This window comes from Thyridium curvatum (genome assembly GCF_004353045.1).
Source record: "Thyridium curvatum strain D216 chromosome Unknown NODE_32_length_403697_cov_78.906415, whole genome shotgun sequence".
NCBI classification, from domain to species: domain Eukaryota; kingdom Fungi; phylum Ascomycota; class Sordariomycetes; order Thyridiales; family Thyridiaceae; genus Thyridium; species Thyridium curvatum.
The window spans coordinates 233,198-255,731 of NW_022156787.1; the positions used below are offsets into that span (position 1 = coordinate 233,198).

The 22,534-nt window shown below is 52.7% G+C and overlaps 11 protein-coding genes across 11 annotated transcripts; 7 read left to right on the forward strand and 4 right to left on the reverse strand.

The window, feature by feature from the left end:
• Positions 1-54: 54 nt before the first annotated feature.
• On the forward strand, positions 55-1,541 carry E0L32_005899 (uncharacterized protein; the record flags this gene model as incomplete). Its single annotated transcript, XM_031140472.1, has 2 exons — positions 55-201; positions 261-1,541. 2 exons carry the CDS (start codon positions 55-57, stop codon positions 1,539-1,541), a joined length of 1,428 nt encoding a protein of 475 aa, XP_030995407.1.
• A 400-nt stretch (positions 1,542-1,941) lies between these two features.
• On the reverse strand, positions 1,942-3,177 carry E0L32_005900 (uncharacterized protein; the record flags this gene model as incomplete). Its single annotated transcript, XM_031140473.1, has 6 exons — positions 1,942-2,190; positions 2,252-2,311; positions 2,372-2,735; positions 2,796-2,822; positions 2,884-3,025; positions 3,090-3,177. 6 exons carry the CDS (start codon positions 3,175-3,177, stop codon positions 1,942-1,944), a joined length of 930 nt encoding a protein of 309 aa, XP_030995408.1.
• A 786-nt stretch (positions 3,178-3,963) lies between these two features.
• Positions 3,964-6,015, forward strand: E0L32_005901 (uncharacterized protein; the record flags this gene model as incomplete). Its single annotated transcript, XM_031140474.1, has 11 exons — positions 3,964-4,035; positions 4,100-4,129; positions 4,187-4,223; positions 4,277-4,390; positions 4,453-4,731; positions 4,792-4,856; positions 4,921-5,123; positions 5,182-5,477; positions 5,530-5,643; positions 5,705-5,769; positions 5,827-6,015. 11 exons carry the CDS (start codon positions 3,964-3,966, stop codon positions 6,013-6,015), a joined length of 1,464 nt encoding a protein of 487 aa, XP_030995409.1.
• A 463-nt stretch (positions 6,016-6,478) lies between these two features.
• Positions 6,479-7,624, reverse strand: E0L32_005902 (uncharacterized protein; the record flags this gene model as incomplete). The annotated part of the gene is made up of 3 exons (XM_031140475.1): positions 6,479-6,739; positions 6,812-7,390; positions 7,445-7,624. 3 exons carry the CDS (start codon positions 7,622-7,624, stop codon positions 6,479-6,481), a joined length of 1,020 nt encoding a protein of 339 aa, XP_030995410.1.
• An 880-nt stretch (positions 7,625-8,504) lies between these two features.
• Positions 8,505-9,967, forward strand: E0L32_005903 (uncharacterized protein; the record flags this gene model as incomplete). The annotated part of the gene is made up of 4 exons (XM_031140476.1): positions 8,505-8,557; positions 8,612-8,962; positions 9,020-9,153; positions 9,216-9,967. 4 exons carry the CDS (start codon positions 8,505-8,507, stop codon positions 9,965-9,967), a joined length of 1,290 nt encoding a protein of 429 aa, XP_030995411.1.
• Positions 9,968-10,591: 624 nt separating this feature from the next.
• On the forward strand, positions 10,592-12,070 carry E0L32_005904 (uncharacterized protein; the record flags this gene model as incomplete). The annotated part of the gene is made up of 2 exons (XM_031140477.1): positions 10,592-11,706; positions 11,770-12,070. The coding sequence occupies 2 exons, from the start codon at positions 10,592-10,594 to the stop codon at positions 12,068-12,070; spliced, it is 1,416 nt and encodes a 471-aa protein (XP_030995412.1).
• A 287-nt stretch (positions 12,071-12,357) lies between these two features.
• Positions 12,358-13,647, reverse strand: E0L32_005905 (uncharacterized protein; the record flags this gene model as incomplete). The annotated part of the gene is made up of 1 exon (XM_031140478.1): positions 12,358-13,647. One exon carries the CDS (start codon positions 13,645-13,647, stop codon positions 12,358-12,360), a length of 1,290 nt encoding a protein of 429 aa, XP_030995413.1.
• A 551-nt stretch (positions 13,648-14,198) lies between these two features.
• E0L32_005906 (uncharacterized protein) lies at positions 14,199-16,235 on the forward strand (the record flags this gene model as incomplete). Its single annotated transcript, XM_031140480.1, has 3 exons — positions 14,199-14,242; positions 14,325-14,824; positions 14,884-16,235. The coding sequence occupies 3 exons, from the start codon at positions 14,199-14,201 to the stop codon at positions 16,233-16,235; spliced, it is 1,896 nt and encodes a 631-aa protein (XP_030995414.1).
• A 495-nt stretch (positions 16,236-16,730) lies between these two features.
• Positions 16,731-18,590, forward strand: E0L32_005907 (uncharacterized protein; the record flags this gene model as incomplete). Its single annotated transcript, XM_031140481.1, has 5 exons — positions 16,731-17,000; positions 17,068-17,451; positions 17,500-17,567; positions 17,636-18,134; positions 18,195-18,590. The coding sequence occupies 5 exons, from the start codon at positions 16,731-16,733 to the stop codon at positions 18,588-18,590; spliced, it is 1,617 nt and encodes a 538-aa protein (XP_030995415.1).
• A 158-nt stretch (positions 18,591-18,748) lies between these two features.
• E0L32_005908 (uncharacterized protein) lies at positions 18,749-19,940 on the reverse strand (the record flags this gene model as incomplete). The annotated part of the gene is made up of 2 exons (XM_031140482.1): positions 18,749-19,196; positions 19,258-19,940. 2 exons carry the CDS (start codon positions 19,938-19,940, stop codon positions 18,749-18,751), a joined length of 1,131 nt encoding a protein of 376 aa, XP_030995416.1.
• A 457-nt stretch (positions 19,941-20,397) lies between these two features.
• On the forward strand, positions 20,398-22,386 carry E0L32_005909 (uncharacterized protein; the record flags this gene model as incomplete). Its single annotated transcript, XM_031140483.1, has 8 exons — positions 20,398-20,424; positions 20,469-20,765; positions 20,820-20,978; positions 21,029-21,303; positions 21,354-21,620; positions 21,669-22,041; positions 22,093-22,175; positions 22,227-22,386. The coding sequence occupies 8 exons, from the start codon at positions 20,398-20,400 to the stop codon at positions 22,384-22,386; spliced, it is 1,641 nt and encodes a 546-aa protein (XP_030995417.1).
• Positions 22,387-22,534: the final 148 nt, after the last annotated feature.

Here is a 22,534-nt window from a genome sequence, read left to right on the forward strand (position 1 = left end):
CATACAGATACTCACGAGGTCAGAGTCAATTCTGCCGCTAGCAAGACAGCCAAAATGAGTGTCCAGCAAGAAGTCCAGCACGAGGTCACTGGCGAGAGTACCGACGGTTGGCAACCGTCGTCCTCGAAGCTTGTGAGACTCTACTCGCACCCATGGACTCAAATCCTCCTCATCAGCTTCATCTGCTTCTGCCTTCCTGGCGTGAGTACCTATGTCGACATGTCGGTGGATCACCACTGCTTTACTAACAATTGACCCAGATGTACAATGCCTTGACTGGTCTTGGCGGCTCTGGGCAGATTGACTCGAGCGTCGCCGCCAACGCCAACGTTGCTCTGCTCTCCGCCACTGCCGGCACGGCTCTCTTCATCGTGGGACCGATCTTCTCCCGTGTCGGACCTCGCATCTGCTTCTTGATTGGTGGCTGGACCTATGCGCTCTACAGCGGCAGTCTCTTGTACTTCAACCACCATCACAAGGGGGCTTTCGTCATTGCCTCGGGTGGCATTCTCGGTGTCGGCGCTTCTTTCCTCTGGATCGTCCAGGGAGCCATCATGACGACATACGTTGCCGAGTCGCAAAAGGGTCGGGCGATCGCGGTCTTCTGGATCATCTTCAACTTCGGCGGCGGGATTGGAGCGTTTGTCTCTTTCGGTCTCAACTTCCATTCCAAAGACGGCACTGTTACGGATTCGACCTACATCGCTCTGATGGTCATCATGGCATTTGGTTGGCTGCTTGGCGTCTTCCTCTGCTCTCCCTCGCGCATTCGCCTCGCTCAGCTGCACAAGGCTGTGGAGACCGAGAAGCACAGCGTCAAGGGAATCATCAAGATGGCGGCGAGCACACTGCTCAAGTGGCGCGTCGCTTGCATGATCCCGCTCTTCTTCTCTGCCAACGTGTTCTACAGCTACCAGCAGAACAACGTCAACGGCTTGACCTTCAACATCCGCACCCGATCCCTCAACAGTGCTCTTTACTGGCTGGCGCAGATGCTCGGTGGTCTACTGATCGGTCTGCTGCTGGATATGCCGTGGCTCGACCGCTCCCACCGCGCCCGCCTCGGATGGGTCTTCCTCTTCGTCACTGGAATGGCGATCTGGGGCGGCGGCCTCGCATTTGAGAACTGGCACGAGGACCGAATGCAGCAGGGCCACAAGCAAGACATCGACTACACGGAGGGGAGTCTGTCCACCGGGCCCATCTTCCTGTACATCTTCTATGGGGCGTATGACGCACTCTGGCAGGGCTTCTCGTACTGGCTGATTGGCACCGAGTCCAACAGCACCGCGCGCGCTGCTGTCCTCGTTGGCGCATACAAGACGTTCCAGGCCACCGGCGGAGCCATGGCGTGGCGCGTCAACGCCGTGGGAACGAGCAGCAGGACGCAGTTTGCAATGGACTGGGGACTGTGCATTGGATCGCTTGTCATTTCTCTGCCGGCGGTATGGACTGTCTCGAAGCATACGGCTGTGGAGCAAGAGGCCGGGTACACCCCGCCGCCAACTGAATCGAAGGCAGTAACGCATGAAGAGGCCTAAGGAACAGGTCATTAGGTGATATGGTTATTGATGGAATGATGGATGAGGAATGTCGGGGTGGATAAAGGATCTATCGGCTGTATGTATTTGATCCTATTGGAACCAGAGTTGTCGAAGATAGCAGCAATTCATCAATGTTTACGATGAAACTACGGACTTGCTTTTGTGACGTGTAGAAACTTCTAACACGATATCCTGATGTGAGGGTCACAAAAATATGCACCATATCTCCATGGAAACTCAGCGTCTCTGACGACGCCGCCAGCCCCCCTGCCAAATCCGCAGGAAAAAAAACTGTACACATTTGCATTCTAGGATGTACCTGCACATATCTCTATTAGTCTACCACGTTTTATATACACAATCAAGAAATCGCTTGTATTCTAAGTGTTATTAATGCTCATCGGACCTCCATGGCTTTTTTCAGAGATCCTGCCGAGGCCTCTAACTTCTTTCTACCTTCCTCTGGGCTACAGCCTAATGTAGCAATGAGGATGCCGAGCTTGACTTGGCCGTCACATTTGGCTAGGATGTCATCGAGCACCTCCTCGTTGTTCACATCTAGTGCAGCGGTGGACGGGACAATGGAGCGGACCACTCGGCGTGCTCGGTCTCGGAGTTTCTCGTTGGACATTTTCAAGTCCACCATCTGGTTGCCGGGTTAGCAATATTCTCTATCTTCCGTGGTAGAGGAGCGATATATAACTCACCAAGTTCCCAAATGTTTTACCAATCAGGATCTGCGATCCAGTCGATATCATGTTCAAGATCTAAAAGCAGGGCCTAATGTTAGCTCAAACAACGACCAAATTCCTAGTAATTGAACCCACCATTTTAGTCGCCGTCCCAGCTTTCAACCGAGTGCTTCCAGTGACGACCTCAGGGCCGGTCACGCACTCGATAACAATATCGCAGCACTCCTCGAGAGCGCTTGGAGAAACACAGGCTAGACCAACGGTGACTGCTCCTACGGCTTGAGCGTGCTTGAGGCCACCAAGCACGTACGGCGTTCGACCAGACGAAGCAATCCCTATCAAAACGTCGTCCTTGTTGAGAGGCGGTGATAGGCCTTCAAGATCGGTCTGGCCAAGCTCTTCGGAATCCTCAGCACCTTCAACAGCGTTCCGTATCGCGTGGTCTCCACCAGCGATCAGGCCTACAAATTGCTCAGGCGGTGCAGAGAATGTCGGTGGTCTGTAGTACATAGATTGATAAGCGGAAATACTTCGTACAATATGGGAATAGCCAACTTACATCTCAGATGCATCCAGTATACCTAGCCTAAAATATCCAACCTAGATAAGTGATTTGTCCACAAGGAAAGGTTGGAACTTCTCATTACCTCCCGCTAGTACCAGCACCAGTGTACACGACACGACCGCCCATCAATAAACGCGGCACGATGGCGTCAATGACGGCTGCCACTTGGGGTAGACATTTTTGGACAGCTTTGGCGACTGTGGCATCCTCCTCATTGATGATTTCTATGCCCAATCACGCGTTTATTAGTCTTGCACTTTGCCTCACACTGTTCCTTGGCCGACTTACGACATATCCGCAAGGAATCGACTGCGTCAATGTTGACCGTTTTCGTATTCTTCTGCTCCGTCTGCAGGGTATCGAGTGTGACAGCCATGGCGAACTGTTGATGTTGTCGGGCTGGCTACACTCAGATCTCGTAGATAGGAAAATAGTCGTGCATTATCTTTATCAGCCGTCTTGAGGCATGCGGGCTTGCGTTTAAAGATTGTGACAGATGCCGCTCAAAGCTGAACAAGGGACACTGGAAGGCGCGGCAACCAGCTGACCGACTCAGCATCCCAGACGGGAGAGGCGAACAGAGGTGGAGAGTTACAATGTGCATGACCTATCGGATCCGCTAGCGGGCAACCCGAACGCTGACCCTGAAGCTCCATTATCTCGGGTTTTCCGCCGCTAACTGTTCTTGGCTTACCCACACCAACTCCGGCATATCGGGTGGCGCTAAGGAGAGTCGAGGAACGGCGCCGCATGGCTGAAGCAGAATTCGACAGGAAGAGAAATTCTCCGCTCCTGGACGAGCGAAGTGCACGAGGGCATCGCGCGAGTCCTTGTCTGTACCCACGGGGTAGGCCTTGGCCGCCGTTAGCTCGCGTTTGTCGCCCCCTTGTCTCCGTCTCCGGGGCTGTTATCTCACTGGAAGAGCGTGGGGATCTGAAAAAGCAGCTGAGAGATTGGGAGTCAGTCCAGACCATCTCCATCCCGTCTTCACATTTTGGCCAAGGTGAAGACGATTCTGGGCTTTCTTGGCTTTCTGTGGCTCTTAAAAGGCTGTGATCTAACCCCGGGCTCGATCTGCTGTTCTCTTCTTCAGCATCTCTCTTCATTCCGAAGTCGTTGTTTTACTCGCAAGACTTTTAACGCTTCCAACATTCGAATCACGATGGGTGCCAAACTTCACAACTTGCGCGTGGCGGTTTGGGGAGAGGCCCCAGAAACACCCGAGGAACGCAAGGTGCGTAGATCGAGTACAAGATATGTCTGTCGATGAGCTTCACCTGCTGATATAATACCTGTAGCTCTTGCGGAAGATTGATGCGTCCATTCTGGTAGGTCTAAGACACCGAAAGACCAAGGTGGAAAATACCTATTGACCGCAACTACAGACGTACTGCTGCGTTGCGTTCTTCTTCAACTACCTTGGTGAGCGTGACACTCGTTCCCCGGCTGATAAAGTATCGTTCAACTGACAATAGCTTTACTTGAAGATCGTGCTGTTCTCGGCAACGCATACGTATCCGGGATGAAGGAGGATATCAACATTACGGGCAACCAGTACAACCTCTTGGTCACTTGTCTTGCAGTTGGCTGTAGGTTCCTGCGCCTGCGTTTCCCTTGATTCGACAGCAGTCTAATCCATAATACCATGCAGACATCGTCGGGCAAGTCCCACATGGACTGGTCATTCAGAAAGTCGCTCCTCGGATTTGGTTCCCACTCATGACTTTGCTCTGGGCTGGTCTTACCATGGTCTGCGCTGCTTGCAACTCGTTCTCCCATCTTGCCGCTGTTCGCTTCTTCCAAGGAATGATCGAGGCATCGACATACAGTGGCACTCAGTACATCATCGGTAGTTGGTATAAAGGCCCCGAGGTCGGTAAAAGAATTGGACTCTTCCAGGCGTCCGGCATGGTGGGGACAATGTTTGCTGGTACGTCTATGTCTCCCCGCGCTCTGCATGCGGACTTGATCTAACCCAGGGGTCTGCTAGGTATTATGATGACAGCCATCTGGAAAACGATGAACGGTGTCGCTGGACTCCCGGGTTGGCGATGGGTAAGTAACGTTTGGACTTCGCCTGGTTTCATCTATACATTCGCTAATCTCTACGGAATACCAGTCCTTCATTATCGATGGCATCATCACGATCCCTGTAGCTATCTTCGGGTTCATCTTCTTCCCAGACCTTCCCGAGACGACAACTGCCTTCTTCTTAAAGCCGCACGAGCGCGAACTTGCTCTGAGCCGCTTGCCACCCAAGAACCCCGACGGCCACAAGATCGGATTCTCATTGATTAAGCGCGTCTTGTTCACTCCCAACTTGTTCGTCTCTCCGACATCCTCTTGAATCCATTGACTGTCGCTGACCATTTATCTCCAGCTGGATCTTCAACGTCTTCTGGATGCTTGGTGGCGCCCTCGAAGCCTTCTCCACCCAGACCTGCATGCTCCTCTGGATGAGGGCGTCGGGCGAGTTTACGGTGCCCCAGAACAACAACTATCCGCTCGGCATCACCGCCATCGGAATAGTTCTCACGCTCGTAACATCAGTCGCTATCGATGCCACCAAGGTGCATGGCCCATATGGGCTGTTCGCTTGCCTGGTTCAGCTCATTGCTTGCATCATTCTTCTCAACTGGAACGTGGTTGGCACTGGGGCCAAGATGGCTGCTTACTGTAAGACGCCGACTTGCGCTGAACAACTACCAGTACTAACCATGGCATGCAGACCTTGCTGGAACCGCTTACCTGATCCAGCCTGTCGTTTTTGTCTGGGCCAGCGAACTGCTATCGCGTGGCGGTGATGATGCCGCTCGGGCAGTTACTCTCTATGCCATGAATGGTTAGTTATGATTGCTTCCTAATTGTCCGGCCTGCAACTAACCGGAATCCGATCATGATAGGAGCGTCATCCGTTCTTTACGCTTTCTGGGGTATTGCTCTCTACCCTGCCACCGACGCCAAAACAGTAAGCAACCAGATTCGAACCAACCTATCAAGGTACCGATTTCTAACCAACGCGTAGGGTTTCCACAAAGGAACTATCACCATGGTTGTGGTTGTTGTCAGCCTTGCTCTCTGGATCGGCGTGGTCTGGTGGCAAGACAAGCGAACCGCCAACGTACACGTACCTCAGCCGGAGCTCGAGAGTAAGCTTGACGGAGAAGAGGTCGTGACTAGTGAAAGGGTGACTGAAGTGAAGACCCAACAGTGAAGGATCACAAAGACCCAGAGAAATCTACGTGAACATTCATGCTTGGGGTTGGTGCGTAACAGAGGAGTCACCTCCCGTTTTCTTATGCTCACCAAAGGCCGTCATGTTAGTGAGGACGATATGTTCTTGAGGCATAACGAAATAGACGGCATAATATTAAGTTCTGAAAACAATTGGTCTTTGGAACCACGAATCTGTGTCTCACCCTGAACTCTCAACTCTTGCCTGGACCTTGTGTTTCAATTATCAAAGAAGCATCCTTACATGAGCCAAGGTCATAACTCTGTCGATCTAACTCCATGGGGGTATTGTCTCTATCGTCGCATATTCTGTTGCAAAGACCACTTATCTCTCCTACGTATTCAAACTTTGTATCTAGCCTTAATCCTACTTTCCACGTCCCTATGGAGCCAGACTAGTTCGATTGAATTCCTTTTCGGCCGAATGGCGAATACCATATTGCTCAATTACCGATACGAGACATCATGTTATCTAGTGTAGGCTCAGGTGTAACCGATCTGGATGAAGGTGCCGCGAGAACTGGGTTGTTTGCCCGGAGGAGATAGCTCTGACCCTCAAAGTCTCTCGTTGCAAGAGGGGAATGAATTCCGTTGACCATTATCTTCGTGGTTGTGGGCTCTGTCACTCGCCCATCCCGAAGCCCTTTTGGAAGAGCTTGCTCGAAGCCTCTCTCCCGGGCGATCTTTTCGATAGACTTGAAGTACTAAAGTCAAGCACGCTTGTCAGCATGGTCTACTTTGTCTTATGAGGGGACTCAATCTACGGGTAGACTTACTCTCACAGTCTTGACCTGGAGCTCGAGCGTAGCGTCCTCATCCGCGACAACCATAGAATGCTTGTGTAGCTGAAGGCCGGACAACGTCCACATGTGGTTCACGCCAGACTCGATACACTTCTTCAACGCAACGGCTTTGCGCGCACCAAGCACGATGACCACGACCTCACGGGCGTCCATAATGGTCTGCACGCCAACGGTGAGAGCCATGGCGGGCACCTGGTTGACATCATTGTTGAAGAATCGCGAGTTTGCCAGAATGGTGTCGTATGCGAGGGTCTTGATCCGTGTCCGGCTAGCTAGTGACGACCCGGGCTCATTGAATGCAATGTGGCCATCTTCACCAATCCCAGCAAGGAAGAGGTCAATACCACCCACATCTCGTATTGCTGCCTCGTATTGAGCGCACTCGGCCTCCAGATCGGGCGCGTTTCCGTCAAGGATGTGAACATTCGAAGGCCGGATATTCACGTGCGAGAAGAAGTGCTTCCACATGAAGGAATGGTAGCTTTGAGGATGGTCGCGCGGGAGGCCGACATACTCGTCCATGTTAAAGGTGACCACATTCTCGAAGGAGACCTGAGAGAAACTGTTATCAACATGTTGCTATGCGCACCTGGAGTTTAGACTCACATCTCCCGCTTTGTAGTGCTCAACTAGGATTCTATACACCTCGACTGGGCTGCTACCAGTAGGTAATCCTAAAACAAACGGACGGTCGGCCGTTGGTTTGAACTCCTTGAGTCTATTCAGGATGTATTGGGCGACATAGTTGGCCGCTGCCGCAGCATCGTCACGGACGATGAGTCTCATGATGTTCGAATAAGATAACCACAATATTTCCACGGTATACTCAACATCCACCGGGATCGCTAAATAATTTGCTTGTAAATAGTAGACCTATCGAGGAGATGCTGTGGTATGACATGTGATACTGTTGCATAGATAACGACTAACATGACGCAGTCCACTGCTCTTCCGGTCCGCTAACCGTATGGGCCTTGCTACAACTACGCCGCAGTAGCCCCCCGTCAGGCTGTTCGAGGTAATCTAGTTACCCAGTAACTCTGGCAATTGACAGCTCATGGGATCACTCATTCGGCTTATCCGTCGGCCCCACAATCAACTAGAATGGATTTCCAAGACCACGGCCCTGGGACGTTGAGATGCCGAGGATGCCGAGAGGCGAGTCTTAGAGAGGTGCACTTAAACCCACGCTAAAGAAGGCCGGTGATCGGCTCCCACAGAGGGTCAAACTAGGCCATCCGAAATGATTCAGTGACTTGGGCGCGCTATCTCAGTGGGCCTTCCGAACTGCTGAGTTGTGACGAATGGAGTCGAACCAAACTTTTCAGGTCTCAATCGAAAGAATGGCAACAAGTGCCCTTGGCAGTATGAGGTGACAAAGGTGAGCCTCCGGAGCTACGGAACAGACCAGACTATCACATCTGGTGACAGATGCCAAGCCCATGGGTGTGCATGCATGCGACAATACAGATCCCCCGCGTCTTTGCTGGGTGAAAGGCTTGCCTATATACCAAGATTCCTCTTGAGGGTTGCTGCATACTCTGATCTTGGGCATCTGGCTTGAACACCATCTGCTGGTAACTCTCTGGCTTGTACAAGCTGCTGCGCGGAACCCATCCATCAGTCAACATCTTCTTACTATAACACGGCCGAAAACACCTGAGAAATGGTTGGACTCAATGTTCTGGGGCTGAACTGCGGGACCAGTATCGATGGTACGTACTTCCTCTGCATATTGGGGGCTCCTTTTAGTTCTTCTGGCTAACATAACAGAGGCATCGATGTTGCCCACTGTCGCATTTCGCACATCCCTTCGTCGAACGATGTGGCAATAGAAGTGCTGTCATATGCTGAGATTCCAGTCAACCCTGATCTTCGGTCTCAGGTCTTGCGCTTATGTCGGCCAAACCAAAAGGATGCGGCCACGTCAATGGCTGAGGTGTGCGATCTGAACTTTGCCCTGGGCAGAGAGTTTGCTCGCGCTATTCAAGAATCGGGGATCGACTTGGCGAAGGTCGACATCGTGGCCAGTCATGGGCAGACATTGTGGCACCAGCCGAATGGCGAAAACCGGTCAACTTTGCAAATGGCGGAGCCTGCTGTGATTGCACAGAAAACTAAGAGGTGTGTTGCACGCTGTGCCTACTTATTCCAGACGAGACTGACCTTAAACTGCACCAGAACCGTTGTGTCAGGCTTCCGCGTTGCAGAACTGGCCGCTGGACGGCAAGGTGCACCGCTGGCCGGCTTTTTCGAGGCCTGTCTGCTGTCGGATCCAGGCGTAGTACGGATCAGCCAAAATATTGGCGGCATGGGTAAGTCTGCTCGAGGTTGGTTATGCGTATGTCCATCAGGAATCTAACAATTTTATCTGTAGGCAATGCGACTGTCTTGGTCGGGCAGAAGAAAGCCAAAGGTGCAGAGTCGAGTTATTTTGCGTTCGACACTGGACCAGGCAATGTCTTCATCGATGCTGCTGTGCGCATCCTGTCCGACAGCAAACAACATTACGACTGCGATGGCGCTCTCGGCGCTCGCGGCGAAGCGGAGATCGACGAGAAGGCGGTCGCTGACTACCTAGCTTCCGAGCCATACTTCAATCAGCAGCCGCCCAAAACGACCGGACGAGAGCTCTTCTCCGACGACGTTGCTCGAAGACTCGTAGACCAAATGAGGGCATCGGGCAAGTCACCAGAAGCCATCATAGCGACGATAACCCGCATAACTGCCGAGTCAATCGCGAGAGCGTATGACAACTTCGTGGTGCCGCTGGTCAAGGATGGAGACCATATTGACGAGATCTATATCTGCGGGGGTGGCGCATACAACCCCAACATACTGAAGCATCTTCAGGCACGATTTCCAGATAGCAAAGTCTTGAAGCTTGATGATGCTCCAATGAAGCTGGAAGCAAGTGCCAAAGAGGCAGTAATGTTCGCTCTACTCGGCTTCCTGTGCGTTTCTGGACAGACTGTTCCTTTGGCGCAGGGTTCAGAATCCCTAGAACCCTCCATCATGGGCGTTGTTACTCCAGGAGACAACTACAGGGAGCTGATGAAACAAGTAGTCCAAGAGCCAGACTTTGGCAATCACGGCGTACTTGGTAGCATCAAGATCGTGGGGTCATAAAGACGAGCATTGAATTAGAAATAGCTAACTCGTACAAATCTATCTCAAGCATCTTGTTGTGCGTGAATGTGATCGTAACTCAGCAGGCCTTCAAGAACTCATGCTGCTCTACAGATTTTGTTTTCAACAGCCGCTCTTAGCCGTGAGACGCCTTTTCCAACGCTCCATCCTATCAACACCGAATCCCTCAACCCCACGAGCTGTGGCACGTGTTTGTAAGGTGTTCTCAATTGCCTTCAGTTCGATTCCCATTCAGGGACCCTGGACATACTAAAGTCGAGGTATCTGGCAGATTGCCGGCGCTAACAATGGATATTTGACGGAAAACCCGACGGAGAGGAGGTTGGGCCAGACATGTCTCTGTTCCCTCACAGTGGGGCGACTTGTATCGAAATGGACCAATCAGATCTCTATCTCTGACCCATGAACGACATCCTCTTGACTCGAACATCATCGCCGAAGGAGGATGTCGTAGGCATTTATTTACGCAGACATCATATCCACAACACCTCCCTCGTACATACACTCTCACTGACACCTTGGAGCAACGGAAGACTTCAAGAGAACCTCTCCCGACTTTACAAACAGCATTAGTATCGACTGCAATTCGTCTAAGCGGGCAAAATGCCTGCTCCATCGTCATCGGAATGGAGCGGTATCACCAAGTTCACCAACTGCCGACTTGCGCGAGGTGACAAGTTAGAGCCGGCAGATCTCTGGTTCAGCTCAAAGACGGGAACAATCCTGTCCAGTCAAAGCACATTCTTCAGCGCGGGCGCTCTGCCGGACCGCGTCATCGATCTTCAAGGGCGTATCGTGTCACCCGGAATGATTGATGTGCAGCTCAACGGCGCCTACGGCTTTAACTTCTCGTCCCTCCCCGAGAGTATGATGCAGTATGCAAAGACTCTGAGGGATATCAACAAGAGACTTGTTGAGACCGGGGTGACTTCCTACACGCCGACCCTGACAAGTCAAAAGTCAGAGTTGTACCACAAGGTAACGGGGATACCGCGGGACAGGACTCATTTGCTATCGGTCATGGCTGACGCTTCAAATCAGGTCCTACCTATTCTCAGAAGCAAGAAATCAGTCAGTGCCCAAGATGGCTCTGAGTCGCTCGGCGTGCATTGCGAGGGCCCATTCTTGAACCCTACCAAGAACGGCATCCACGACGTCAATGTCCTCATCGAAGCCAACGGTTTCGACGATATCGAAGCTTGTTACGGCACTGAGAATCTGGGAGCCCCAGGCATCAAGAGCGGGTCGAACACGTCAGCTGTGAAGATGGTCACCATCGCCCCTGAGCAGGGCAACATGTCAGACCTGATCCCCCAGATGCGAGAGCGAGGTATCATCTGCTCGGTGGGCCACTCGGAAGCGACGTATGAGGAGGCCTCGAAAGCCGTCGCCCAGGGCGCCACTATGATCACCCATCTCTTCAACGCCATGAGGCCGCTTCACCACCGGAACCCCGGGATCTTCGGTGTTCTTGGCACGGCAGACGCCGCGAACCGGCCCTACTTTGGAATCATTGCCGATGGGGTCCACCTTCATCCCACAGCTATCAAGATCGCATTTAATGCTCATCCTGAAGGGTTCATTCTAATTACCGACTCTATGCCCCTGGTCGGTCTGCCGGACGGACGATACCCGTGGATGAACGGAGAGGTTCAGAGTACCATCATCAAAAAGGGGCCGACCTTGCGTCTGGAAGGAACCGACAAGATTGCGGGAAGGTATGTGAACCGATCAGAATGGAGAGCAGATGAAAAGATACATATTGACAATTTATTTCACAGCTGCATTACGCTGATGGAGTGCGTCAATAACTTTCTTGAGTGGTCAATCTCATCCATCCCTCAGGCTCTCAAGGCTGTCACAGCTACACCAGCAGCCATGCTGGAGATCGAGGACAGGAAAGGCAGTCTGAACCCCGGAGCTGACGCAGATCTGGTGGTCTTTTCTGAGACCAAAGCGCCGAATGGGGCTCCACAGCTAGTGATTGACGAGGTTTGGAAGTTTGGTATTCTAGTTTATGAGAGGGACGGCGCCAACATCCCCGAGCCTACATCGCCGCTGAGTCCGAAAGGGAGGTGGTAGTGTTTGAATCACTGATACTATTAGAATGATTTACATAGAGCCATAATAACGGAGAATTCTATTGGAATGGACGGTTCATATTTGGGAAGCGTTGTTTACTGTTCTGATTATTTCTGGCGAGATAGATTCTAATGTCACTTCATGCAAAGTCACTTTGAATCACTGGCAGCCTAGATGTGTCCGGCTCAGAAAACCCCTATATTGCCCTCACTTTATATGCTTCAAACATACTTGGCTATTTATTCTTCAAGCCCTTATCTAGAGGAGTTCCTAGTTTACACAACTGATCACGGAAAGGCGACATCTCTGCCAAGACTCTTGGCAACCCAGTACCCCATAGCCTCGCGCACCAGGTTATTCGACGACCAAGCCCTGCTCGGATGGACACGGTTGGCAAAATGCAGCCAGAATGTCCCAGAGGGCCTGTCAATCGCCAAAGTTGTTCCGGTAAAACCAGAGTGGCTCGCCGTCTGCAGACTTTGCATAGGTCCCTGGGTGTAGTACTGGCTGAGGGCAAATCCGGTTCCGTAGTCATTCCCGGGAAACTTGGCATTAAAATCGGTGAAGATCAGATCGACAGCCTCTTTAGACAGGACCTTGAAGCCGTTGTAGGTACCGTTGTTGAGAATCATCTGGCAGAAGATAGCCGTGTCCTCGACAGTTGAGAAGAGGCCCGCATGTCCGGAGACGCCGTCGAGAGCCCATGCATTCTCGTCGTGGACGGTGCCTCGCACGGGCTGAGGTCTCTTGGGCTCCAGGGGACCCTGGACCTCAATTTCAAACTCGGTCGGCGCGGTCCTGTGGTAAAAAGGGTTGAGCGGGCCCTCGACATTTCCTCGGTTGAAATGCGTTGACGTCATTCCAAGCGGAACGGTATACGCATAGATCAAACGATCGTGGGTGCTACCCGTGACCTTCTCCAGGACATAACGAAGTGTCATGAAGTTGATATCTGAGTAGATAAACTCGGTTTGCCGGGGCGCTTGTGGAGCCAGAGTAAGAAGGGCGTGAACTTTCTGGTCGATGGATGTGTAGTTTCCTGACCATAGATCCGGCACTGGGTCAGGCTTGAGCCCGCTTGTGTGCGTCAAGAGATCGAGGATGGTAATATCCTCTTTCCCATTGGCACCGAACTCGGGCAGGTAGGTGACCACAGTCGCATTGAGGGCAATACGGCCGGCATCGATCTCACGAAGAACAGCTACGGCCGTGAAAAGCTTGGACAGACTCGCCATGTCGTAGATGGTATCGATTGTCGCGTCCTCTTGCTCCGCGTCGGGTAAGAGGGTACCGTTGGCATCGGCATAGAGTCGCCGTTTGCCCGTGGCAAAAAGTGACACGATCGTGCCATGGCGAGCCACAATATTAGCTGAGCCGGGCTCCAAGGGGTGAACTTCGTGGTGACTGGCACTGCCGTAGTTGCGAGGGACTGTGTAAGATGTGAGGTTCTGTACCATGTCCCTCAGAGGCTTCCCCAGCATCCCCACGGTGGAAGGACATCCCTTGTGCAGGACATATTCCTCCGCCAGGACGGCATTGGCGATAGCTAGGAGAGGAAAGCCAAGGCAAAACTTCATTGTTGCGGTCTTGTCTAATGCGACTCAAGTGCCCGGATTGGCATGTCTTGGCAGGAATGTAAGACACGGCTTCATACTCTGGCGCCACATTTAAACTGTCCCCGGAGGCAGGATGCGATTCCCCATGGGACATCAATCCCCATCATTGAAGCGCAAGTGATTATTCACAATCTCCGAGCACTTTTTAGCGTCGGGATATCCGTCAGCGCGATTTGGGGCATCTTAGCACACACGTGATGTTATCTGGGGAAGCTCCATTTCTTCCGCCGTCTTCGCCTCAACTGATTGACTCGGCGAGGTCTCGGATCACTCCACACTCTTCGCTGTGCATCATCACGATCAATTTCCTTCTTTGACCATTGTTCCATCTTTCCGGCTCCCTGTTGACGGGGTAGTGGAGCAGGATCGCCGCTGATAACTGATGTGCCTTCGGCCTCGTTCCGTCTGAGACTCTGTCTTATCATTTCACCCCTGGTCCCTGACAGCCAAATATCCTGCACACCTCCGCCAGACCCGGGTTTTCCGCCTTTCACCCTCCACACCTCGAAGACATGAGCCGAACATTCACGAGGACCCCGCAGGCCTGCAGCTTGTGGTATGTGCGATTGATTGAGCTTATCCGACAGGTGATGGGGCTCCTCTCCGGATCACGCCTTTGCTAATGTTTGCCCGTCCAGCCGGCGCCGGAAGACCAAGTGCGATGGCGTCCGCCCTCGCTGCGGGCACTGCCGGTCGAAGAATCTCGAGTGCGAGTGGCCCGCTCCAGAGGTCCAAGCGTATGCGCCGCCGACCGCACCGCCAACCGGGCCGCTGACCTCGCCTTTAACGCCGAGTTCATTCGACCCGACGGCCGGCAGCGTCATCCCTTTAGCCTCGCCGTCCTCTCCATCAGTCACCGGAGCGGAGCTCTCCCCGGAGGGCCTGTTGCTGTGTCTCGATCTGTTCTTTGAACGTCATTTTGCCAGTGACTTCTGCTCTTTCGACCACCAGCCAGACTTCGAACAGAAATGTCGACAAGATCCGCTGCTTGCGTCGTCGGTGGTCGCACTCTGTGGCCGGTATCTGGGCCCTCAGGTCGCACAGAGCGTCTTCGGGCTCTCGTCGGCTCAGGAAGTATCCAAGGCATACGGTCACAAAGCGAGATTCTTGGCCAAGATGTCCTCTGATGAACCCTCTGGTATGTTGAGCCATCCTCGACAGACCTTCGGATCTGATACTAAGCTTCCAATCAACCAGTTGCACACGTTCAGGGAAACTTGATCCTGGCTATGGCCGAACTGCTATCCAACTCGGGTTCTCGTCACTGGCTATTCTCGGGCATAGCAATCCGCATGGCAGAGATCATGCGGCTCAACAAAGAATTTCACCAGAAGCACAGCCTCAAGGAGCAGGAGATTCGCAGAAGGACGTTCTGGGCCTGCTTGCTGTTTGACAGAGCTCTAGCCTATCTCTTGGGCAAGCATCGCACGCTAAGTCTAGAAACCGTAACGATTGCTGTTCCAGGTACCGACTCTTCGCTCGCATATCAAGACGAGTCAAGAGGCGTTACCCTGGGCAACTTGAGCGCCTATCGGAGGCCGTCGGATCTGGGTGTGCATCCATACCTCATCAAAACAGTCTGTGTCTGGAGTGACATGGCGGACTTCGCCAATTCTTCACGAAGACAGGTCGATCCATATCCGCCGACGGACCTGCGGAGTATGTTCTTCATCCGAAACTCTGCGCTGCAGTCCTGGATCGAGTCGCTCCCCGGCGGTCTCGCCTGGAGCCCGCAAAATTATGATGGCCAAGCCGTACTGGGTAAGGGCAGGTCATTCACGGCAATGCACTTCCTTCTCTGCAGTGCTTCTTGCGTGGCCCTACAGTGCTATCTGCCTCATATTACGCTCTTCACAAAGCTAGTTGACCTCGTGGATGCGGCCGGCCTCTCCTATCTACACAGGGACCCGCAACTCATCGAGGAGTGCGTCTCCAATGCTTTCAAGGTCGGGGATATGCTTCAATTCTTGGTGTCTACGTACCAGCGGCCCGGCAAATCCCCACTACAGAGCGTCTGGGTGGCATGTTCAGTCCTGATCGTGGCAAACACCTTCTTGTGGCTTCGTTACGCCGAGGACGAGATATGCACTGCGCCCAACGTGCGAGAGAGAGCAAATCACTACTTTGACCTAGTCCACCAGCTCATCTCATCCTGGGGCCTCGAGTGGAAGGCGGCTAGACAGTGGCTGACGTCGCTTGATGCCATGCACGACTTGTACAAGGCGGCGTATCTTGGCGAGGTGCACGACGGCTTCCTCGGTCGCGAGGAGCCAGGTGCGGCGACAGCGGCGGATGATGATGAGTCTGGCAATGATTTCCGGCCGCAACCTGGCGACGGGTTCCCCTCGATCATTTCGCTACCCAACTTGCAGTCCTCCGTCAAGTTTGCGACCTCTGATACGTCGGCCAAGTCGATCAGTCTGCAGTCTATCTGGCTACAGCTTTCTGGTGGCTGGCACTATGGCTTTCCAGATCACGGCTCAATGTTTGACCCTGAGATGGGGAATCAGGCCGGTTTCAACGTGGTCAATGACCCCATTTCGCAATGATACTATTAGTCAGACTTGTCCTTAGCTTAAGCCAACATCGTATTGACTCATCATTCTGCATGACCAGAGAAATTGCGGAGAGGAAGAGTCGAGGGTCGACAGTTGTCTGTTGTGTGGACGGACAGTCTGTGTGACGTGACTCCGAATGTACTTGGCCGCGGACCTTGTCGGGCCCTTGCGTCGGAGTGCGGTGACGGCTACAAGAGCGGGTCGGCATCGGCGTGTTCGGCGTAAGCTTGAGTCCAAGCCCAAGGACACTAGCTCTCGTCTCCTCACCCCGCCATTATCCATTATCCTACTTACATATTCGCCGAATTCACGACTGCTTTGTACCCACACGACCCAATTCCTAGCATCTATATATGTTGAATAGTACGGGTTTCAAGTCACAGCTTTACGTACTCGCCGAATTAGATACACCTTGAGAACTGCCAGTCCAGCTTGGCGACCTTGCTTCCGTTCTCCTAGAATTTCTTGAAGTCGAAATCCGCCAATATGACTGTGACATGGGAAGTCAGAGCTTCGGAAGCCAAGACCAAACGGGAGGCCGGTTTTGCCAAGGTCGAGCCCCCACTTGACGGCATCCCCGACCAGCTTCCAGTCAACTCTCTTGGTTTGCCAAAGATTGTCCTGACCGAGAAGGAGCTCAAGATAACGGAAGAATATACAATCACGCAACTCTTGACGGCTTTGCGTACCAGGAAATTCTCTGTCGAGGAGGTGACGAGAGCATTTCTTAGGCGTGCAGCGCTGGCGCAGGCAGCTGTAAGACCACTTACATCATATTGTTTATTACTCAAGTATTGAGAGTTTTTCTAACAATAGCTGCTAGACGAACTGCCTCACGGATCTGCTGTGGGACGATGCCATCGAACGTGCACGGTATCTGGATTCTTTGCCCGAACCGAAGGGCCAACTGTTTGGCTTACCCATTTCCACGAAGGAGCACCAGGGTGGTATCGGCCGTAATATCGAGTCCACTGCCTCCTTCGTCGCATGGATCGGCAAGAAGCATGGCTCGAATATTCTTTGTGACCTTCTTTGGGAAGAAGGATGTGTTTTCTACGCCCGTACAACCCAACCTCAGACCATCATGCATTTGGAGACGGAGAGCAATGTCTATGGGCGGACTGTGAACCCACACAACCGCAACCTGACACCGGGTGGGAGTACGGGCGGTGAATCGGCCTTGATTGGCATGCGAGGCAGTATCCTGGTAAGAACATTGCTCCAGAGATCATACTGCTTGTACTGAGCAGAGTAGGGGATTGGCGGCGACATTGGCGGCAGTATCCGCTGTCCTGCTGCTCACTGTGGCATTTATGGGTTCAAGTAAGTGCTTGTGTCCGTGGCGATATCCCCAGCCAGCGTCTATGTGCTATCTAGCTGACTGTGCTCAGGCCATCACTGAAACGGATCTCTGTGATGGGTCAGATGACCCATATGGTAGGCAAGGAAGCTATCATCTCTACACCAGGGCCCATGGCTGTTGATCGAGAGGCCCTGGAGCTGTTCATGAAGATCGCCATCGGAGCTAAGCCCTGGCGTCGCGATGCTTCTCTCATGGTCAAGGAGTGGACGCCCTACAAATTCGATCGCCCACCTAAGATTGCTGTGCAGTGGTGGGACGGTGTAGTTCGACCGCATCCGCCCATGACCCGAGCGTTGAAAGAAGTCGCAGAGGCGTGCAGAAAGGCCGGTATGGAAGTAGTTGACTGGTGCCCTGGTATCGACCACAGCAAGGCTTGGGACATTGTGTCTTCGCTTTACTTCCCTGACGGCGGGGAGCATATTCTCAACATCATAAAGGAGTCCGGGGAGCCCGTTCTACCCCTTACCAAGTTCATTATCCATGAACAGCCAACAGTGAAAAAGTTGACGCAGCAAGAACTTTGGGATGTGAGTTCACTCTTTCGCTTTCTCAGCTCGGAATAGACACTGATCTCTTCAAACTTATAGCGTTGTGCCGAACGTGATGCCTATCGGCAAGCTTATTCTGACGCTTGGAACAAAACAGCCGATGCCGACGGCAGGGAAGTCGATGTCATTCTATGCCCTCCGTCCTTTGGTGCTGCAACACCCCACGGCCAGTCCAGATACTGGGGATACACAGCGCATTGGAACCTCCTTGACTACCCAGGTGCGGTATTTCCCGTGACGGTTGTTGATCCTGCCAGGGACTTGAAAGATGCATCTTATGTCCCCAAGAACGCCGATGATCAATTCGTATACGACATGTATGAACCGGAAAAGTATGTCCACGCGCCGGTCTGTCTACAGGTGATTGGTCGAAGGCACTTCGATGAGAAGGTCCTGGCCGCGCTTGCGGAGATTGAACGAGCGATGGGTAGATAGTGCTGGCAGATACAACCATCCAATGCTATTGCTGCATCTTATCCTCTAGAGCTTGATTGTTTCACATGAATGAAAATTTACAGAAGTTGGCTGTCTGGAGTTACGTGGTGAGACGAGACACTTACATCTCAACATGTAGCTATGTAGTAGAAGTTTGTCTACCTCCGCCTCTGACTCCAGTCCCTATTATACAGGCCGTATTCCCTCTCCCCTTCGTAGCCTTTCCTCAGGCCAAGCCCGCCAACGCCACAGTCGGGTGGACTTTTCGTCTCAAGACCATGGACCTCGTTGGTCAGCTTTGAGAAAACCGACAGTGCGTTGTTCCGCCCGATATCGACGAGGTCGTGCCCGCTGATCGGCACATGCTCATCGTACCAGACACAACCGTTTGGTATGCTCTCAAATGGGTAGTCTATGGAGAACATAATGGAGCGGGCTCCGATCTCTTGCATGGCACAAAGAAGTGCCGGCGTGGAAAAATGTCCCGAGGTAGTGATAAAGAGCTGCGTCCCAAAGTAGTCCCTGATAAGCCGATCCTTTCGCATAGGCATATTTGGGAAGCGCGCCCTATTGAGCTTGTGATCGATGCGATAGAGATCATAAGGGCTGTATTGCACCTGCAGTCAGCATCCGATGCATATGCACACCGTTTGTAATGGTCACTCACATATGCTCGCCCATGTGGCCAATGACGAGCTTCAGCTTAGGGAACCTGTCCAGAACGCCGGCAGTGACAATGCCTAGGAAGTGCATGCCGACCCTGTGAGCATACCCAAGCGCGGAAAACTCAAGCCATGGGCGGCCCTTCCACATCTGCTCGTGAATGAGAGGGGTTGCGGCTCTCGGATGGAGGTAGACGGGACAGTCCATCTCCTCAGCCACCTTCCAGAACTCATCATACTTCGGGTCATCGTAAAAGAGCATTGTGTTCCCGTCACCAGCGCTTTGGTAATCGTTGATGATGCAGCCTACGAAACCCTTCTTCTCAGTGAAGCAACGGCGAAGCTCTTGGCCTGCCTGGGCTGGGTCATGCATGCTGACGGAGACCATCCCCGCGAAGCGCTTGGGGTTCTTCATAACCTCGTCCGAGAGTCTGTCGTTGGCTAGGGTCGCAAGCTTGGCCGCTTCTGCTGGATCTGCTTGGCCTTGCGGTCCCGGAGAGGAGAGAGACAAGACCATCATATCTACGCCGTTCTCATCCATCTGCTGCAATCTCGTGCCATGAGCGTCTAGTAGATTGGCAATGAGGTCACCACCAATGACGCCCTTGGGAGCTAGACTCGAGACATCGTAGGCTTTGAAGTTCTCTTCGATGGCCCAGGCCTCCTCGAGCGCGATCTTTCCGTACATCTTGAAGAGCCTGTGTTGTGTATGCTTGAGGGTTTGGACTCTGAGCAGTTGGTACAAGCGATACCCTCGCGTTTTGATCCGGGAGCAGGAAGAGTTAATCTTGAGGGGTCACCGCGAGATCGGAAAGTAGACCGATCAATGTGAGGGGTGGCGGATCTCACGCTGGGATGTAACAACGTTTTACCCAGCACCTCCCTCAATCCTGCGACACACCCATCACACTGGCCGTCGGCGAAGTAAGTCCGACTGCCAGTACCGAAATCCTGGCACTCGCCGCGCACGAGTTGCCCTAGGGAGGAAGTGGCACGGTCCAAAGATCGGCGGAAACTAACTCGCTTAAGCTTTGTCTATGCTGCTTGTGGACAGCCACAGGCCCTTGGCAGTGAGGCCAACGGAGCATTCTCCACGTTCCCCCGCATTGATGACAGCTTTGACATCTTAGTACCCCATGTTCACTATGAATCTCTCCACAAATGATATTCCGGTACGGGGTGTCCTTGCAGATAATTTCGGTTACCCTTCTCCAAGGGCTCAGATTTGGGGCAACCTGTTTTCATCTTCTTCATTCTTCTTACCCTGATTTCTCCCTTGATCAAGTCTCTCTCCTTTATTATACTAAATTTCAAAGCTCTGTTGAACAACTTTGGAACAATGACCGTGGGTGGACAAGACAACCGCGAAGCCCCAGACTTGGAGGCCGAGAATGCCAAGGAGGCCGGCGAACTAGAGCACCAGGAAATCCAAGACGCGTTGAACCCGCCAAAGCTTGACCGACACGGCTTGCCACTAGTTCCTCAGCCATCGGACCACGGAGATGACCCCCTTGTATGGCCTCAATAGAACGCTCTGTCGAAGTAGACTGTACTAACACTACGCAAGAACTGGTCTTTCCCGGCAAAGCTGGTAGTGCTCCTCCAGATCTCGGTGCTGGCCTTGATAGGGAACATGTCTGCAGCCGTCATCAACCCGGCATTCGTTCCACTTGGCAAGGCCTTCTCCATCACAACAGTCGAGGCGTCCTATGAGCTCACAGTCTATGTAAATTTTCCATGTTCATCCATCCGGTGTTCTGTTACTAATTACTGCAGGTGATCTTCGCCGGTGTCGGGCCCTTGTTCATCATGCCTCTTTCCAACACTCTTGGCCGCCGACCGATCTATCTTTTCGGAAACCTCCTCGCCGCAAGCACAAACATTGCCGCTGGCTATTGTACGACGTGGTCTGGGCTGCTAGCAACCCGGGTATTCAACGGAATCGGGGCTGGTAGCACAGTTGCTATGGGCGCGGCCACGATTTGCGATCTGTACTTCCTCCACGAGAGAGGGCTTTACATGGGTGTCTATACCTTTTTCCTGACTAATGGGTAAGTGCCGACCTAGACTATGGTGATGCGCTATCACTAACGTGATCCAGACCTCATGTTGCACCTCTTGTAGGTGGCTTCGTCGCCCAGCGTCTCGGGTGGAGGCAGTGCTTCAGGATCCCCTCCTATGTGCAGTTCGCCATCTTTGCACTCAACCTTCTGTGTCTCCCGGAAACGCTTTACTCAAGGGCAGAAACAGCCCCAGGGGAGGTGTACAAGAGCAACAGCTATCTCAACCTGATATCCTTCAGCTCTCACCACATGCCAAAGCGCAACGTCAACATTCGAGACTGGGGCAAGCCCTTCAAGATGCTCAAGTATGTGTGCATCTTCGTTCCGGGCCTGTACTACATGACGTCCTTCAGCTACGGCACGGTCATCTTCGCAGCTACTGGCTCGCATGTCTTCCGCGAGAAGTACGGCTTCAGCGTGGAGACTACGGGACTTATGCTCTCTGTACCTCTGCTTATCGGGTGTCTGATCGGCGAGTTCAACGCCGGTTGGTTCACGGACTGGCTCGTCTATCGACACGCGAAGAAGCACAACGGTGAACGCTCGCCGGAGGCACGGCTTGACGCTCTGTGGCTCGCGCTGCTTCTTCCCATTGGCCTCATCATTCAGGGGGTCTGCATCAGCCATCACGAAACGACTGGCTGGGTTGGCAATGCTTTCGGCATGGGCATCGCATCCTTTGGTCTGCAGGTTGCGACCACTTGTGTTTACTCTTATACCACCGATGTAAGTAGTGTCTTGGCCGTTAGGGAGAGCCCAGAGCTAATAATTCGCTAGTGCTACAAGCCTCAAAGCTCAGAAATCTCCAGTTTGTTGAACCTCTTCCGATCCATCTTCAGCGCCTTTATCAGCTTCTATGCGTAAGGTCCCCCCCTTTTCGAAACGGTTTGATCAATTCTAACTGTTGACAGGGTCCCGTTGGCCGACAAGATTCAGTTTCAGTACGCATGGCTGGTACTAGCGATGATCAATATTGCTTTCCTACTCCCTCTAGCCATGCTACGCTTGCACGGCAAGAGGATACGCCAGACCGTCTGGCAAGCACCTCCAGAGTTTAACAGAGACCTGTGAACCGGAGAGCAGATGAGGCATCTGCCATATAAGAGAGCAAACACCTTCCTGTAGCATGAAGCCGAATGTTTGAGTGCAAGGCGGCGAGTCAAATGAGTAGTACATACCCCCCTGAGTGTTCAGTGGCATGCCAAATCAAGAGAGTCCA